The sequence below is a fragment of the Rana temporaria genome, chromosome 7, assembly GCF_905171775.1.
Source record: "Rana temporaria chromosome 7, aRanTem1.1, whole genome shotgun sequence".
Classification (NCBI taxonomy): Eukaryota; Metazoa; Chordata; class Amphibia; order Anura; family Ranidae; genus Rana; species Rana temporaria.
This window is the reverse complement of record NC_053495.1, coordinates 126,942,441-126,961,224: the sequence shown is the minus strand read 5'-3', so window position 1 is coordinate 126,961,224 and position 18,784 is coordinate 126,942,441. Positions and strand designations below refer to the sequence as shown.

General features: G+C 42.2%; 1 protein-coding gene across 2 annotated transcripts in view; it reads left to right on the top strand.

Moving 5' to 3' along the window:
• Nucleotides 1-14,209, top strand: part of MFSD14A (major facilitator superfamily domain containing 14A) — a 63,732-nt gene extending 49,523 nt beyond the window's left edge. For both annotated transcript variants that reach the window (XM_040359952.1, XM_040359953.1), the window contains exons 9-13: nucleotides 2,325-2,396; nucleotides 5,620-5,732; nucleotides 9,204-9,301; nucleotides 10,377-10,540; nucleotides 13,276-14,209. In XM_040359952.1, coding sequence (XP_040215886.1) covers nucleotides 2,325-2,396; nucleotides 5,620-5,732; nucleotides 9,204-9,301; nucleotides 10,377-10,540; nucleotides 13,276-13,482 — 654 coding nt within the window. In that variant the 3' untranslated portion in view covers nucleotides 13,483-14,209. The remainder of the gene's footprint in view (nucleotides 1-2,324; nucleotides 2,397-5,619; nucleotides 5,733-9,203; nucleotides 9,302-10,376; nucleotides 10,541-13,275) is intronic.
• Nucleotides 14,210-18,784: the final 4,575 nt, after the last annotated feature.

Here is an 18,784-nt window from a genome sequence, read left to right as displayed (position 1 = left end):
GTGCATTAAATTTCTATTTAGTGATGACCTTATCCTTGGATGTGTGGCTTTGTGAGCCAATAGGAACATGCAAAGACACAAAACCATCACTACCAGGGAGTGTTGAAATTTGATGGTTTAATGTTAGGTCTTGAACTTGTACAACGTGTTTTGATTTCTTGCAACTTGTGGCAGCCAACCAGATATCTCCTTTATATCTTATTTTTATGCAAGTACAATTGTGCTCAAGTTTGCATACACTGGCAGAAATGTTGGCATTTATATTGAAAATATGACTGATCATACCAAAAAAATGTCTTTTATTTAATGATAGTCCTCACATGAAGCCATTTATTATCACATACTTTTTTGGATCCTTTTTAAATCATAATAACAGAAATCGCCCAAATGGCCCTGATTAAAAGTTTACATACCCTGGAATGTTAGGCCTTGGTACAGACACAGAAGGTGGCGCACACAGGTTAAAATGGCAATTAAAGGTTAATTTCTCACATTTGTGAAAAATAGTCAATGAGTTTGTAAGCTATCTCTTGGGTGCCCTAAGCATCTAGACACTAAAGGGACTTTTTAAAGATGGAAAAGGATATAAACTGATACCTAAGGCCTTGAATATGCCAGTCAGTACTATTTAATCCCTTATTAAGAAGTGGAAAATTCAAAGCCCTTTAGATGCCAAGCCATGGTCGGGTATACCAAGAAAGATTGCAGCCACAACTGGCGGAAGAATTGCCCAGGATACACAAAGAAAACCCACAGGTAACCTCGGGTGAAATACTGGCTGGTCTCTAAAGAGACGGTGTGGTTGTTTTTAAGGAGAAAAATTCAACAATACTTGAACAAAAAAGAGCTGCATGATTGAGCTGCCGGAAGGAAGCCTTTACTGCGCCAATGCCACAAAAAAGCCCAATGAGGCATGTCAAGGTGGTGTTGGGCATATTGTATTCAGGCATTTTTGTGGAACTTGTGCAGTAAAGGCTTCTTTCTAGTAACTTGACCATGCAGCTCTTTTTTTGTTCAAGTGTCATCGTATTGTGCTCCTCTAAAAACAGCCACACCATTTTTTTCCAGAGCAGCCTGTATTTATCCTGAGGTTACCTGTGGGATTTTTTTTTGTATCCCAAACAATTCCTGTGGCAGTTGTGGATGAAATTTTTCTTGATCTTCCTGACCTTGGCTTGGTATCAATAAATCCCCAAATTTTCCACGTCTTATTAAATGATTGACTGGCATATTCAAAGCTATGGATATATTTTTATATGCTTTTCCATCTTTGTAAAGTTTCATTACCTTGTTACGCAGGTCTTTTGACTGTTCTTTTCTGCTTCCAATAGCTTGGTATCTAGCTTGCTTAGTGTATCCATGTGAGCGCTAACAAACTCATTGCCTATTTATACACAGACACTAGTTGCGATTTTAAAAAGCCACAAATGTGAGAAATTAACCTTTTAATAGCCATTTTAACCTGTGTGTGTCACCTTCCGTGCCTGTACCAAGGCCAAACATTCCAGGGTATGTTAAAGCGGTAGTTCACCCCCCCGACACATTTTACCATCGAGACAGGCATTGTAGCGCGAGCTACAGTATGCCTGTCCCGATTTTTTTAACCCCGTACTCACCTTGTAGTCGTCCATCGTAGATTCCGGCTCCCGCGGGGAATGGGCGTGCCTATGGAGAGGGAGGATGATTGACGGCCGGCCCTGGCACGTCACTCTCCCCGAAGACAGCCGGAGTAGGTCTCGGCTCTTCACGGCGCCTGCGCACAGGCTATGCGCACGCGTCGTGAAGACCAAGCCTATTTCGGCTATTTCCGGAGAAGCGTGACGCGCCAGAGCCGGCCGTCAATCATCCTCCGTCTCCATAGGCACGCCCATTCCCCGGAATCTTCGATGGACGACTACAAGGTGAGTACGGCGGTAAAAAATTTGGGACAGGCATACTGTAGCTCGCGCTACAATGCCTGATTTTAAGGTAAAATAAAATTTTTTTTTTTTTTCCCGTCGATAGGGTGAACCCCCGCTTTAACTTTTGATCAGGGTAATTTCTGTTATGATTTTAAAAGGAGACAAAAAACTATGATAAGAAATGGCTTCATGTGATCACTATCCTTGAATAAAAGACCGTTTTTTGGCATGATTAGTCAGATTTTCAATTTAAATGCCCACATTTCCTAATTTCTGCCAGGGTATGCAAACTTTTGAGCACAACTGTATACAAGTACATGCATTAACCGCTTTCTTGCTGAGTAACTGATAAAATTGTTCAAATTGTGTCAGCTGCTTCTGACAAAAGCTAAATTCTTAAATTTATTTTTCTCCTTACATCAGATAATGAAATTTTCCCCTGAAAGTGTGACTGCTTTCATAGCGGTGCTGGGAATACTGTCTATTGTTGCTCAGGTGAGTGAGGCGTGTGTGTATGTATGTATGTGTGTGTGTGTGTGTGTGTGTGTGTATATATTATGAGTGTCTTCAAGTTTTCCTTTTGGAAAAATTAAAATTTGTGTGCTAATGCATGCAGCCCAAAAAAATAGCAGAATTATCAGTACTGCGTTTTTTGTTTTCTTATGTCTGAACACAGTTTCTATTTGTGTTCAAATCAATAGAGTAAAAATATTAAAATCTGCACCAGAGGTTGGTGATTTACACATGTACATGCGTATGCTTTCTTCTAACAAGATCCTGCATAGTTGATCAGTAACATCATGCACCAAGAGTGTTTAATTTTGATTATCTAGATTTGCTATGTGCAAAGCCATAGGCAAGCAATGTCCAGGCTTGTTAATCAGTGTATACTGTAGCTTTAAAAAATTAGTTCAGTTTTTTTACACCTAAAAATTCCCAACACCCATTCTGCTGCACTTATCTGCCGTGCAAGGATGATTCGCCTCCGTCTACTGGTGGAACAAGCCATACTCGTCAGGATCGCCAAATATACTGGGGTGCTTTAATGTGTATCCAGCTTTTTGACAGAACTACACTCTCCTTCCCTGACTTATTTGTCAGGAGACCACCCATCAAAGTGATGAGTCAGTAATAAGACAAAAGCAGAAGGGCAGAGAAGGTGACAATGAAAACTGGTTGCGATTTTGTCAGTTGAATCTCTCGAGTATTTAATATCCTAGGGCAAGGGTGTCCAACTCAATTTCATTGTGGGCCGCATCAGCATTTATTGTGCTCAAAAGGGCCGGTTGTATCTGTAAGATTAGATCTCCGGCACATCCCCTCCCCTTACATTGGATGTCAAGAGCCACCCCACTATCAGAAGTTGAGTCCCCCCCCTTACATCACAGTGCACCCCCTTACCCTATGCTGCTGCTGGGAAGCTGGATGCTGTGCTTGAAAGCAGAAATTAAGGGTCTGGAGGAGGGCTGGAGAGGTGTGGGGGCCACGTGAAATGGCCTGGTGTGCCGTATTTGGCCCACAGGCCTTGTGTTTGACACCTGTGTTTTAGGGGGTGCGCTATAAGAAATAGCATTCTAGAAAATTGATTCTTAATCTAAGGGAAAGTTCACACTGTTGCATTGCGGGAACGCACATTGTTTGTGAGATGCCACTCTGAATTGCACAGCAGCGCACAGACACATGTGGATTGCAGTACAACAAGCGACAACACACTATGCTATGTGCACCTGATGTGTGGTCTAGTGTCTAACACCAGAGCATTCTGTCTATCTCTTCCCTTCATGCTCTTTGATATAGAACAGAAGATAAGAATACCATTGCATCTTTGAAGCCATATTATTTTCTGGTCCAGAATGGCCTTTAGGACCTTGTTTACACAGGCTTTGGCTTGCGTATGAGCAGTGTGTGTTACAGCATGTGTTTATAGAACCTTTGCAGAGGTTTCAGAAAACTTGGTTGAAGCCTTTAATAGATCAAAAGTGTGTATTGAATAATGCAATCTCCTTTGGTCTGGGGCTAAATGCAAGATCTCACCCCATGGAGTTTGATCATGAGAATGGTGAGGAATCTGCCCAGAACTACAGGAGGAAATCTTGTCAATGAATCCCCAAGACAGCTGGGACCATAGTCACCAAGAAAACAATTGGTAACACACTACGCCAGGGTTTGACAAATTTGCTTGGAGTCTAGGAGCCAGCTAAAAAAGTTAGGAGCCAGAAAACGCACCCCGTCCCGCCAAGCTCACGTGCAGAAGCGAACACCCCTGGACCCCTTTACATTGCACAGCACCTCTAGACTTGCATTTTACAGTGAGAGGAGGGGATGGATGGTGCCGCGGTGTCACCCCGCAACCCCCCCCCCCTCCTCTTGTACCGCGGCGCTCAGCGCTGTCATAGCTCCAGTCACGGGGGGGGGGGGCCCGGCCCCCAATTAGTACGCCTCTGAGGTAGTGGCTTTGCAGGGGGAAGGGTAATGCGAGCTGCACCTGAGCCAGTCGGCAGACCCGGGACCCGGCGCCATGATGATCCCATTCTCTCCGTGGTCGCGCGGACTCTTGGCTCTGATCAGTCTCGGCAGCAGCTGTCATAGCTGAGCAGAGAGTGAAGGCGCCCCCCCCCCTCCTCCTGCATGCACAGCACTGTGTAGACATAACGGAGGAGGGGAGGCGGCTTCACTCTGCTGGGCTATGAAAGCCACTGCAGAGACTGATCAGAGCTGCGACCACAGAGAGGACAGAATGTGATGGTTGTGCCGGGTCCCGGGTGTTCCGACTGGCTCAGGTGCAGCTCGCAATACCCTCCGCAAAGCCACTACCTCGGACTCTACAGGTACAGGACGTGACCGATCCGTGCTGCCGCTGCCTAAACCTGCGGCACTGTCTTCAGTCGCGGGAGGGGCGCCGCCAGCCTGACACCCCCCAGTGGGTGTCACCCTGGGGCGGCCCGCCCCCTGGTCATTCCAGTCCCCTAGGAAGCATAGGCCGCAAAGCCGTGGCCTTAGTTAGCGGCCATCGCGGGTGGGGGGGGGGCGTCTGACGCGCACAGGATACCCCAGCTCTGCTGCCCTGGGCGCCAGGTCGATAATTCTAGGCGCAACGGCGACCTGGCACCCGGAATTTGTCGAACCCTGCACTACGCACTGTGCCAGTAACACACTAGCGCCAGCAAGGTTCCCCTGCTCAAGAAAGCACAGGCCCGTCTGAAGTTTGATAATGAACATCTGAATGATTCAGAGGAGAACTGGGTGAAAGTGTTGTGGTCAGACGAGACCAAAATCTACCTGTCCATGGGCTATGGTTTTGCTTTGACTTGGAGCCAAATCCTGCCTCCAACATGTAAAAGTTTAGCCTATATATTGGATACAGAGTGATTTGAAAAATATACCGTACTTGCAGCCTCCTTTTGACGCCTGCTCTTAAGCCATATTATTTGATATACTTGGTACAAGTGACTGACTTGATCAATCACTTCAAAATAGATTTTACTGTAAATGGTCTAAGATTACAAGTATTTGACTCTGCAGGATCCATACGGTCTGTGTTGGCAATGTTGTGTCCATCCATCTTAATGATGGGAGCGATGTTAAATATGACATATGTTCAGTTACTTTTGAAAATACAAGAACAATCTGACTGTACTGCATTAAAATCCCTTTGTCCTATACCACTCTAGATCTGATACATGTTTAACCTGATACATCTTGTATTTTCTTTGTACAGACCATTGTCTTGAGCTTTCTCATGAGGTCAATTGGAAACAAAAATACCATTCTCCTGGGTCTGGGATTCCAAATATTGCAGTTGGCCTGGTATGGATTTGGATCAGAACCTTGGTAAGTTTTTCATTACCTTACTGCTGGAACAAGACATTTTCAACAATGCTGAGTTGTACATAATCTCCTTGCAGATAATTACTGGAAAAACCTTTCAGCACACAACGGCTATGATGTCAGTCTTTGCTAATGCAAATAGTACACATCCTGAAACTAGATAAACTGGCAGCATAATATGCCAATGAAGCCAGAATTCTGGATAGACTGGTCTATCTTCTTTTCTCATTTTATAATCGAGGGTGGTGAAAAAAAATTATGCTTTAGGAGTGTGTGCATTTGACAAATATGGGTCAAATACTAGATAGACCAACCTGCCCGCCCATGTCTTTGCTTTATTATCTGCCCTAAACCTGAAATGTCAAATCAGAGAAATGTGTCTTCTACGGATCCTCTGCATTGCCCACTCTGTCAAAGGGGTAAATTATTTCAAATATTTCTTCGTTTGAGGGGGAAAATTTAAACACTTTTGCTTTTCGTTTATTAAGTATTTTTTTACATTTTTGTTTTAGTTAAAAATATTATTATTTTAATTGTACAGTATACAGACAATTTATTCATACCTCCTTTGGTTTTAGGAGTGTACTTTTCAGATGACTGGACACTGGCAACCTTCCGGCCACACAGTCTCGGGCAAACTGTGGGCATGACGCCACTAACTCGCCAACCCCCCCACCCCCCCGTTGTGTTCTGGGAACACTCGGCCCCCAGTACACAACAGGAGCCAATCGGCATGCGTAGCGCGACTCGCGCATGTGCCATAGGGAACCGGGCAGTGAAGCCGGATCGCTTCACTTCCTGGTTCCCTCACCGAGGATGGCGGGGGGAGCAGGATGGCGGGGGGAGCAGCAGAGTGATAAACGATCGCTCGTCCTCTGCTGCAGACGGCGCTGGACTCCAGGACAGGTAAGTGTCCTAATATTAAAAGTCAGCAGCTGCAGTATTTGTAGCTGCTGGCTTCTAATTTTTTTTTTTTTTCAGCGCACATCTGCTTTAATTGTCAAGAATCGTTATTGTGATTTTTTTCCTGTTGCAATCTTAGTATCAATCAAAGTATTTCCCGATCATTCTATGCAGAGAATTCTCTCTGCTCGGAGTCGAAAGAAAGGAAGAAAAAAATCTGGGCAGTCTGCCAAGTATCAGAACATTCTTTAGCAGTGGAACTTTGAGTCTAAACATTGTAACAATTTGTCTTTTACATCAAAGGAATAGACTTCTGTATGTAAATTAGGGAAGTTTAACCTTTTTCTGACATTTGTATTTTTCAAGTTAAAATTATTATTTTTTGCTAGAAAATTACTTGGAAGCCCAAACATATATTTTATATATATATATATATATATATATATATATATATATATATATATATATATATATATATAATAGGGACCCTAGAGAATAATATGGTGTTTGTTGCAATATTTTATGTCGCACTGTATTTGCGCAACTGTCTTTTAAATGCAATTTTTTTGGAAACAATTTATGAATTTAAAAAAAAAGCCCAAATTATTATTTTTTGTATAATGTGAAAGGTTTTATGCCGTGAGAATCAATTATTTTAAGCCAAAAAAACGTGATTCTCATTTTGGCCAGAATCGTGCAGCTCTAGTTTGAACCCTCCCTTACTCTATCCAAAGTGGGGAAAAAAGTTTTGCCTATCGTTCAACTTTAAATTCCTTCATATTCTAAAGTTTTGCCCAGAATCCGCAAGGTTAGTAATTGCCTCTCTGAGACCAGGAGAGTACATGGCATCCATGGACACCCAAGATGCCTATCTGCATGTTCCCACTCACCCAACTCACCAGCTATTTTTGCACTTGTCAGTGACAGACAACCAATTCCAGTTCTTTGCACTACCCTTCAGCCTTCCCTCTGCTCCAGGGTGTTCCTTGCTTGCCCTTTCCAGAACTCGGTGCAAACAAGTCAGTCTGTCTAGATTACCTGGTCCTGAAGGATTCATCTTTTTTACAACGTCTAAAAAATGTCCAAAAGATATCTGTTGCTTCAAGTCTTTGGCTGGGTAATCGATTTCAACAAATCTGTTCTCCAGCCTTGCTTTAACCTGGAATACTTGGACTGACCCTGGAAACATCCCTTCCAAAAAAGATTTTTATTTTCTTTAAGAGCTCATACTCAACAACTGAGATTCCACAGTGAGATTTGCCATGCAAGTTCTGGGCCTAATGGTTGCATTGGAGGCAATAACCTTTTGTCCATTTCCATTCAAGAACTTTCCAACAAAACCTTCAGTCAGATTGGAGTGAAAAAGAGAACCTCCTTGTCTTGGTGAATCGCCACCCCAGCTCTATCACTGGGAAAATCTTTTACTTACAGCTAGAAAGTCCTTACAACAGACACTAGTTTGTCAGGCTGGGGAGGAGATTTTCAATCCTTGACTGTTCAGGGAACATGGTCAAGAGAGGAACCAAACTCCCCGTCAACATCTTGGAGATCAGAGCAGTCAGGTTATGCCTGCAGCTTGTCACTTTTTAAATGTAAAGGCAATTTGATGGGCAGGCAACGGTGACCTCAAAGAGGTCTTTCTCCCCAGCTTTTTAGCACATGTGCATTGGCTGAGTCCCAGAGCGAGGGCAGGCAGTGAGACATAATTAATCTCTCTGCTGGCTGCGGCTGCACAGCGAGGGCGGAACTGCAGAGATGCAGGGCTGGCGGTGAGAGATAATGTCATCGCTGCTCTTTTGCCTACCGCACGTGGTTGGAAAACCCGCAGTGCAGGATACTCTCCTTTTTACTCTGCATTGCTTACTACAAAACTGAGCACCCACCGAGTAAGAAAAGGTTATAGGAGAGGATGTATCCTCAAAAGCTTGCTAGTGTCCAGTCATCTGAAGGTATGCCCCTATAACCCATGGTGTATGAACAAGTTGCCTCTATTATGTACTGTAATACCATTTCCAAGATATGGGATCTACCGGTATTTTTTCTTTTTCCCCAGAACTAAAGTACTATATTCTACTGAGAATGTGCAGCAATTGATACCCAGTTGTGCATTTAATGTAGATCTAAACCAAATCTCTAATATAAATGCACTAACAAGGTGTTCACAAGCCCCTTAAAAGCTGCAGTGTTCTGTTTCCCAGTTTTGATCCTCAGTGGTCACCCTGGTACACCGAACCCTAGTAGACAACTATCGCAAAGCTTGTCTAGAGCAATGATCTGCAGCTGCCACATTAGGAAATGCATGTAGACAGGAAGTGCCTACTGCTTGAAAAACTAGGAGATTGGCAGCACTGAGATAAAAACTGAGGGAAAAATGTGAAAACACTCTTTTATAAAACAAAAGCATGGCAGTTTTTTTGATGCACAGTGCTGTCCTCTAGTTGGGGTTTACATCTAGTTTAATGAGCTAAAACTGCTGCAGTCAGGAAAGGATAAACTGTACAATTGTAATAATAAAACAATCGCATACTATTATAAATATAATGTATTATTCTCCACTTCATACTTGTTTAGGATGATGTGGGCTGCTGGCGCTGTGGCAGCCATGTCCAGTATTACATTCCCTGCAGTGAGTGCTCTGGTGTCTCGAACTGCTGATGCTGACCAACAAGGTAAGGTAGACATGAGACCATTTGTTGTATACAGATGAAACCTAAAACTTTTGCTTTGAAAGAATATATGTTGTATTACACAAAATTAGTTACCGCAGTGTTTTGAGGTGCAAATATAATCCCAAACTTGCACTTACCTTTGTGTGTGTGTACATGTGTTTCTTGCAATGTTTCCAGTGAAGTCCAAAGAGGTATGTACAATGCAAAATAACACCCCCCCCCCCTTCTAAAAGGACTGCATTAAGAAGCTTTATGATTTATTTATTTTTTATTATTATTTCATTTATAGTAGTTTATACAAGTGTTCCTTGATACTACCTGTCAATGGTATACTAAATTAATTGTGTTTAAAATGCAAATCCATCTACAGTGGGGATCGAAAGTTTGGACACCCCAGGTAAAAATGTATATTAATGTGTATAACGAAGCCAAGGAAAGATGGAAAAATCTCCAAAAGGCATCAAATTACAGATTAGACATTCTTATATGTCAAAAAAAGTTAGATTTTATTTCCATCATTTACACTTTCAAAATTACAGAAAACAAAAAATTGGCGTCTGCTAAAGTTTGGGCACCCTGCAGAGTTAATATCTTGTACTGCCCCCTTTGCAAAGCTGAGACCTGCCAGTGTCATGGATTGTTCTCAAACATCGTCTTCTAAGCAGTTGTCTAGAAAACTGAAACTGAAAATAGTTGACGCTCACAAAGCTGGAGAAGGCCATAAGAAGATAGCAAAGCGTTTTCAGATGTCAGTATCCTCTGTTCGGAATGTAATTAAGAAATGGCAGTCATCAGAAACAGTGGAAGTTAAAGCAAGATCTGGAAGACCAAGAAAAATATCAGACAGAACAGCTCGCAGTAAGGCCTTTTTGCTCCTGCTCAAGCTTCTATAGAAGTGAATTCCCAATATAGAGCTACTAAAGTAAATTTCTTACTATTGTACATATGCAGCTTGACAGCTGGAATCCAAAATTAATAATAATAACCAATGTCTAGACTGGCGTCTGTGTATATTGACTTTTTAATGTCTAATTTAGTAGATCAAATCTTGACATTAATGAATGTGTTACCGCAGGTGTTGTGCAAGGAATGATAACAGGAATTCGAGGGCTGTGCAACGGCCTTGGACCTGCTTTATACGGTTTTATATTTTACATCTTTCATGTGGAGTTTGATGAAAACCCGATTAAAGAGGAAAGCCCAGGCCAAGACAAAATGTCCACTACACATTTACAACAGGTATATTTATTGTAGACGTACTGGATATATTTGATTAAATGGCTACTTTTTAAAGTGGAGATTTGAAAAAGATGGGTTGATCATGTATATGTAATTTGTTAGGTTACACTCTCCTCGCATCCTCCTCATCTTACCTAAAATGTTTAGTTGCTTTGCTGTCATGGTCATCCAGTGCCTAATAAAAAGAAGTATGTAGGTCAGCTTACCTATTCTGGCTGAGCAAATCGGAGTGTGATTGCACATTTGTTAACCCTTGCAAATGTGTGGACAGCTTGCAGCAGAGATGCTTGAGGTTGTATTCTAGGACTACTACTTCTAATTTTACTACTGTTTTTTTTTTTTACCTCCAATCCTTTTGTTGGCACAGAGATTAGCAGATTTTCATCAAGACCAGTCAGATTTAAGGTGTGGTTGGCATAATTCCTGTGGAAAAACTGTTTTAGGGGTTTTTCTGTAACCTGTTCACTGTTCCCAAATCCAAAGGGAGCATTTGATCCATCTTGACTCTCAAGGCTCTGAATGTCTATTCGGGTCCAGAAATTATGGATTGAATCTACCAGATCTGTCATAACCATCTCCTTTTACTTGGAAGACACTAGCCTCTGACTCTGCTTCACTAAATGTCTGCAAGCTTTAATGTGGGGCCCCTACACTACCAGTTTATGGCCATGCCCTTCGGTCTCTCAAATAAACCTCGGGTATTCACCAGGGTCTTGACCCCAATATTAGCCTTTCTGCACCCATTGTGAGATATTGAGACAGCAATCTGTTAAGGGAACAGTTGGCACAGGCTGCTCAATGGGTAAGTAGCCCCTACATCTGAAGGTATTCCAGAACCTATGTTGTAGGTGGACCCTCTGGCCCAGGCTTATCAACAAACTAGAAAAACTTGTATTGAGGTACAGGGATCCTCATGTGGAAGCAGTAAATGCAAATTTTGTACTATACAATTGGTACACCCTGATCTATGCATTTCTTACCTCTTTACTTGTGCAGTTGAAATGGGGGGTTCTAGCTCTCCCCATTGCTCTGAGCTAGCTTAGGTAGATGATGTACCCCAACCTGGTAAGACTCCTGTAGATGTTTCATGGGTGCTGCCAGATCATCAGTATCTTTTGTTTTAAGGTTCAATTTACCATCCCAGAAAGTGACCTTAATTTCAGTGTGTGATTCCTGCAAAGCTAGGAAGTGTACTTGCCCACAAGGTCTTATCGTCAGATATGGAGGTCTATCTATCATCTGCTCTTGGGGTGAGTTTCAGGGCTAGTGGGAGGAATTCTCTCCTTCCTGCAGTGGGGTCTGAACCAGATTTGTGCTTTGTATCCGGTTTCAGAGACCATTGGTCTATCATCACTACTGAATTAGAACCTTGTTACATGGGATCTCACCTAGTCTATTCCCTTGTGACCTGAAATTTGTCTTTCTCTGTGCTTTAGAAAACACCATTTACCCATCAGAGACATTCTACTCTACCTACAATACAGTCTGTCTCATCTGATGACAATTGGGTGCGAGTGACAGTGCTTGTCTCTGGCAGCAGAGTGTTCTGGACACCAGCGCTGTCATTCACTACAAGTAGGAAGAGGAGACTTGCCAACGCAAGGCTCCTTGTGTGCTCCTGGTTTACAGGAATTCCATGGGCTTGGACAACTGGTGATGTATGCTGGACCTTCCTGGGCAGCAATCACAAACCACCTGATTTATTACTTTGTCTTGATGGGGGTAGGTGGAGAAATTACTACAGGATTACATGCATGCTGCTGTGTTTGTCATAAAGTTTGTTGCCCAAAGTACTTGCAGGAGTTTATGAATGTTTTAAACTTGATGTGGACGATTTCTACATGGATTATATGTCCTTGGATTAGATATCGTGCACTAAAAACCAGATGCTGTAAATATTGCACTATATTTTTCCACATGAGTAAGCTCTGGTGTGCAGCGTGAAACACATTGGGGGCGTGGCCTGGCAGTGGTCCAGGCTGAGACGGCCATTCACCGTCACACAGCAGGCTTTGACTTGATGTACGGCTCCTTGGGACACCATCACTCTCTATCATTTCACCCCCTTCCTGCCAAGGCCCTTTTTAAGACTATGAAATTTGAATAATAAAATATGGGTTTAATCTTTGCAAATCATTTTATTCGGTTTTCACTGCCATTTTAACAAAATACAGGATGCATTTCAAGCAAATATAGGATCATAAACAACATGTCAGTAAATAGCAGATTTGTGGTCAACAAAATGTAGTAAAAGATAACTAATGGAAATCAATAAGTATTCTGGATTATAAACAGATATTACATTGAGAGCTTTGTCCATAAAAGCGTGGTTGTAGGGCGTTTTTGTTTTTTTAATGTAGATTTTACACACTTTTGTGGCATTGGAGCTGTATATTGCTTAGCAGTTGTGCAACACAATTACTTGATTACAAACCTATTGCTCTGCATAGGAAAACATAAGGGAGTCTTCAGCCATCCTTCGTTGCTGGCTGTAACTCCCGCATTGAAATACCCATGGCCTGGCGCTACAGCCAGCATGAACAGAAATGGGTGTCCATTTATTGCACAACTACAGAACAGCGCTGTGTCTACTTGGTCCCTAAAGCCTTCAGAACAGCTTTACGACTAGAACATAATGCACCATATTTTTCATGTGAACATGCAATACTCATACACCAATTCTAATTAATTGCAGAACAGGCAGAGTATAATCTAAATTTTGTATTTGTTTTCAGAATTCAATCATCCCTGGGCCTCCCTTCCTGTTTGGAGCGTGCTCTGTTCTTCTAGCCTTGCTCGTAGCTTTGTTTATCCCAGAACACACCAACCTGAACATGCGCAACGGCAACTGGAAAAAGCATGGAACAGGGCACAGCCACCCCCACAGTCCGCCAGCACCTGGTGAAGGCAAGGAGCCTCTTTTACAGGACACAAATGTATGACAAGTGCTTGAAAGACAATGACAGGCTTCTGCTGCTCATGTAGTTGCATTCCACTCAGTTAGAAACTGAGATACCTGCAGGATCAATTTCTACTCCAATGGAATGAATGGGCTCTCCGGTGAAGGACCAACCTTGGGCCCTTTCTACTGTAGAGATGTGAATTCTGCTGCCTCTATTCTAGCAGGCAAGTCTCCAGCCTACTTACAGCCTGATTGAGACAATCAGCGTGTGTTCTACCTTCTGAGTGCCAGGTTATTGCAACTCACAGATCTGAAAATATAGATGTATTTGGTGGACTTGGACATACAGCAGGCTTACCCTGCTGGCATGGGACAAGAAACATGATCCTTGCATTTGAATTGCCTCCAGCAGTTTTTCATTAGCCAAAGTGTTTTCTTTTGCTTTATTCATTACAGTGCCCTCCCCTCTTTCTCTGATGCTTGCCTGTGTATCTTCCTCTCTATGTAATGATAGCTCAATAGAGCAGATTGTATGTTACAAAACATACATCATGTAACGGTAATGACTGAACTATTTTAGCCCTGCCCCAGTTTTAGAATACTATAGCACAGTTGAAGTAACTTTGCTATGTAAATCACCAAGCCTTAATTACTACTTGCAACATGTGATAGACTGTCCTGTGTTGTAAGAAAAACTAGATATTCATCATTTGTACTGTATATTTGAAGTGGAGTTCAGCAGCTTTAGAGCCACATGATTTTATTAACCTAATGTGTGGCATGGAAAATTAATTGAAAACTGCATTGTCTAATCCTTGTTTTTTTTTTTTTTTTACTGCCTAGGGTAGTGTCATGGTGTCCCCCTCAAAAACCCTCCCCACCCACACTGCATCATCCAATAATTTTTGCCAGTACCACCATTGAAGTAAAGCTACAGCCTCACATTACCTTTGTACTCTCCCAATGTGAGGCTGTAGCTTTACTTCAATGGTGGTACTGGCAAAAATTATTGGATGATGCAGTGTGGGGAGGGTTTTTAATGGTTTCTAAATCCATATGACTGTTGTACTGACAATAATTGCTGGATGATGCAGTCTTGGACATGTACCTAATACAAAGCCTGAGGCTTTCTCGATTTAAAAAAAAAAATCAATCCAGGTTTTTAGAGAGGAGCTGGGTGTTATTGATAGTTTCTACCACTTGGACACACAGCCCTAACCACTGTAGAGTAAATGTAAAAAAGAAATAAATCTAAAACAGAGGAGCTGATTTCTTTCAGGGGTTGTGCACTGAGCTGGAACCTGCTGGACAGGGATTCTTTAATCACTGCGCATTGTTTCAAAGTACTTCTAGCCTTATGTGTGAAGGGTAATTCTCTTTACGTGATCATAGTCATATACTGCCATCTTATTTTACATGTGTAAAAAAATGATCTTACCCTGCCTCCTCTCTCCTTCCCCCACCCAAGATTAACTAAAATATGTGAGGAAAACACCCTCTCCCCTCCATTAAGGGACATAATAATTCAGATACAGCTGCCTATAGAAGGATTGGACACGGGCAAAAATAAAAGCCAGCCCCTGTATAATCCCTCTTTCACCCAGCATCCCTTAGGTTTTTTTTTTTTTTTTAAATATAGTCTCTCTTTTCATGAAGAGGAACATTTTAATTTTTTTGAGTTTGTTCCTCCATTCACTTCAGTCAGAATTTGTTGCTTGAGCTGGTCTCGATGTAGCGGCTATACAGGTTGGCTTTTCCCCAAGTCTGACTTTAGAGTGTTGTACCTGGATCCCGCTGGATGTGGCAAGTAGACCTTGGTGTACTGATAAGTTAGCCATTGAATTACCTCAGCTCCCCGTCTTTGAATAAGGTCACATAAACTAAAGCACCTGCAGCTACCGTACTGTGTGCTGTTCAGATTTCCTGGTTTCACCGAATAGGTTAACACATCCATCTGCATTGTAATGTTACTCTGCCATATTTCCCCACCATTTAGCCGGGAGAAGAAAGCTTCCTGCTTGCAATGTTCCATGTGGTCTACACCTACTGTGACATGATTGCCACCAAGCTACCCAACCCTTCTCTGCCTGTACCTACTGCCCAACTACAGTGAGATTGTTGGGAAGCTGGTGGCAGTTACCTGGGTTTGCAATTACCTGAAGTCTTGACTAACACTTTGGGGTCTAGTTGCATTACCATTGCACAGAGGGGCAAGTCCTGCTGTTACAAGTGAGCCCCCCAGCCCATACACCTTTAGTAAATTTTGGACCATTTCCTTGTATTGTCTGAAGTAAATGGCAGCTGCGAACTAGAACCCTATAGTTACAGCATCTAGATCAGTAGAGTCTTCCTCAGTGCCATCTGATGAGGTGAAGTCCTCTTACCTGTTGTTGGGGGAGGGGATCTCCATGCAGGATATTTTGGCCTTGTACTGCCTCACACACCTGGTTTCAGATTTGTCCTGCAGGCAAATCCCAGTGCCCTTCACATGGGGGTTGTTGCTGGGCTGCCTATCCTTTGTTGGACTTCTGTATTTAAACTCCTGTGTCCCTCAATGAACAAGAATGCAGGATTTTTTGTACTCACCATAAACCCAACCGCTCTGTCTTTGTTTATATTATCGGTCCTACTTTATGCCAAAACATAGGCATGCTGAGAGGGGCAGGGGTTGACTATTTGCCAATATCCAGTTCCCTTGTAGGCAGCAGTGTAATGTCACCATATTTGCATTAACTCAACAGGAAAGATTTTTTTACAGCAAGTACAAAAGGTAGCATTTTGTTTTTTTTACTCTAATAATTGTGTGACTCCCAGTCAGATGTTAGAGAAGTATTCAGGCTAACACCTCTACTTTTACATACCACTATCTATAATATGTTGGATGTTTGATGTCCAAAACTTGAATATACAGCTTCCAGAGGCTGTGCATTTATTGGTGGCCTTCCTCCATTTTAATTTTAACCTCATGAATGCCAGAAGCTGGCAAGACTTTGGTTTGCTGGCACTCAATAGGTTTAAAGAAAAGCTATTTTAGTCTAGATACTTATGATAAACTCCACAGAAAGCTTTATACAAAAAAAAGTAACAGATGTGAATTTATCTTCTAAAACAATATAACTTGTACATATTTTTACTTGGTTATTTAAAAGTGTTCTTTGTATAAAAAGTATTGTATAATTTAATAGATCACTTTTTGTTTTGCTTGGTACTTTGAACATTTCTCATTGGCTCAGATTTGAATGATGTACGTTTACAAATAAACCTAAATATTTTTATATTTAACCTTGCAAAATACTTGTAAGTTATTTTTATACAGAATCCATGGTTATTAATACAATGTGTTTCAGGCTAAAATTAGGAGGTTTGGAATATAAAATACAGAGGATATTTTTACCAAAAGGATTCTGTGAAAGTATAACTCATTGTGTTCATATTATGGAAAATTGTTCTTCCGTTCTTCCGTACTTACCGTAATTGTACTCTTATATCAAAGCGCTATTCGTAAATTTGTGTGATTTGTCATGCAATGACAAATCGCACCCAATTCTTTTCAGTGGCACCCATTCAAATCGGTGACTTTGAAAGTTGCCTGCACTAATTTGGTATGATTTTTGAGCCATAGGATTCAAAGTAGGATTAAAATTGGACCAAAAGTCGCACTGGAAATCACGTAACTTTGGAGATGCACTATTGGGTGTTCTGCCCCTTGCTCAAGCATAAAGGCTAGGGTTGTCCAGATACCGATACCAGTATCGGGACCGATACCGAGTATTTGCGGGAGTACTCGTACTCGCGCAAATACCCCCGATACCTAAGTAGAATACTTCTCTCCCCCCCCCCCCTGGCTGCATATGTGAGGGACATGGCTGCATATGTGAGGGACATGGCTGCATATGTGAGGGACATGGCTGCATATGTGAGGGACATGGCTAGAGGGACATGGCTGCATATGTGAGGGACATGGCTAGAGGGACATGGCTGCATATGTGAGGGACATGGCTGCATATGGGGGGGGACATGGCTGCATTTGGGGACACATTTAAAAAAAGTATCGGTATTCGGTATCGGCGACTACTTGAAAAAAAAGTATCGGTACTTGTACTCGGTCCTAAAAAAGTGGTATCGGGACAACCCTAATAAAGGCAGCCCTATACCCTCGTTCAACATTCCCTAATTAGCCGAGCAAAGGCATATTAGGTGGGGAACATCTGTAAAGGAAAACCGATAAGTATGAAAAACATCCTTATGCCCGACTCATCCAAAAGTGTACCAGCGAATCAATAAAACAAAGAATTTTTTTTTTTTTCAAAGATAAGGCTGAAGTACCAACGACTCTAGCGTTTGCAGAAAAACAAACTTTAAAGACGGGGAAAATATACTTTGCACACATGACATCAGCCAAAACCTTGGCATAAGAAGCCCAGGATGTAGCCACTAATGGCATCAGATGAGTCTTTTCTTCTGGAAGGCAAATATCCAAAACTGACTGAAAGAGGTCAAGAATATGACACAAGGTTTGTCCGCTTGCCATTCTTTTTCTGAAGCCATCTGTAGGTGCCTTGACCAGACCTCCATTATAGGTTGATTTGGGAGAAAGTAGCATTTAGAAATATTACTGCAGAAGACAGGTCTAGGTGTCAAAGCCTCTCCCCTTCAAATTCTTTGCTATTGAAGTCAGGTGTACAATACTAGGTGCAGGTGACTGTCCTGCATGGGGGGGGGGGGGCTGGCAGCTCTACCAGTCATTCTAGGAGCAAACCATGGCCACCTTAGCCAGAATAGCCATTGCCACAACATCCTGACTATTTTCAGAGTGTGCAGAATACAAGGTGTTGTTAGATGAACTTTTTGCTACTCTCCCATCACAGCTACTATTCTATAAGGACATTTGACAAAGAAGCCCCTAATGGCCTATTCACACACAGTGCAATGACTTGTATTTTTCTGCACTGGAAGAACATTGACAATACATTTTGCATGGGCCCTGTTCACACTGCAACACAAGCTGGAGCTGCAGTGAGTTGCGATGAGATGCAGACATGTTGCATTTTACGACAGCAGAGCAGTGGCCTGAGAGAAGTGTCACTGTGCTGCGCTGAAACATGCATCACTTTGCTCCTTCGCCACAACCAAATCTAACAGCTGCCTTTATACTAAATCACCCCTAGTTTATTGTGCGGGCAGTATGAATGCGCCCCAACTATCTGAAGAATGAAAAACTTAAGGGGACTTTATAGAAACTTGCACAATAGTCCAGACATGACCGTTTTATCCACATGAATGACACAACCCCTGAAAAGATGTTTAAAGGCAGATGTTAAGTATAATAAAACAATCTCCGG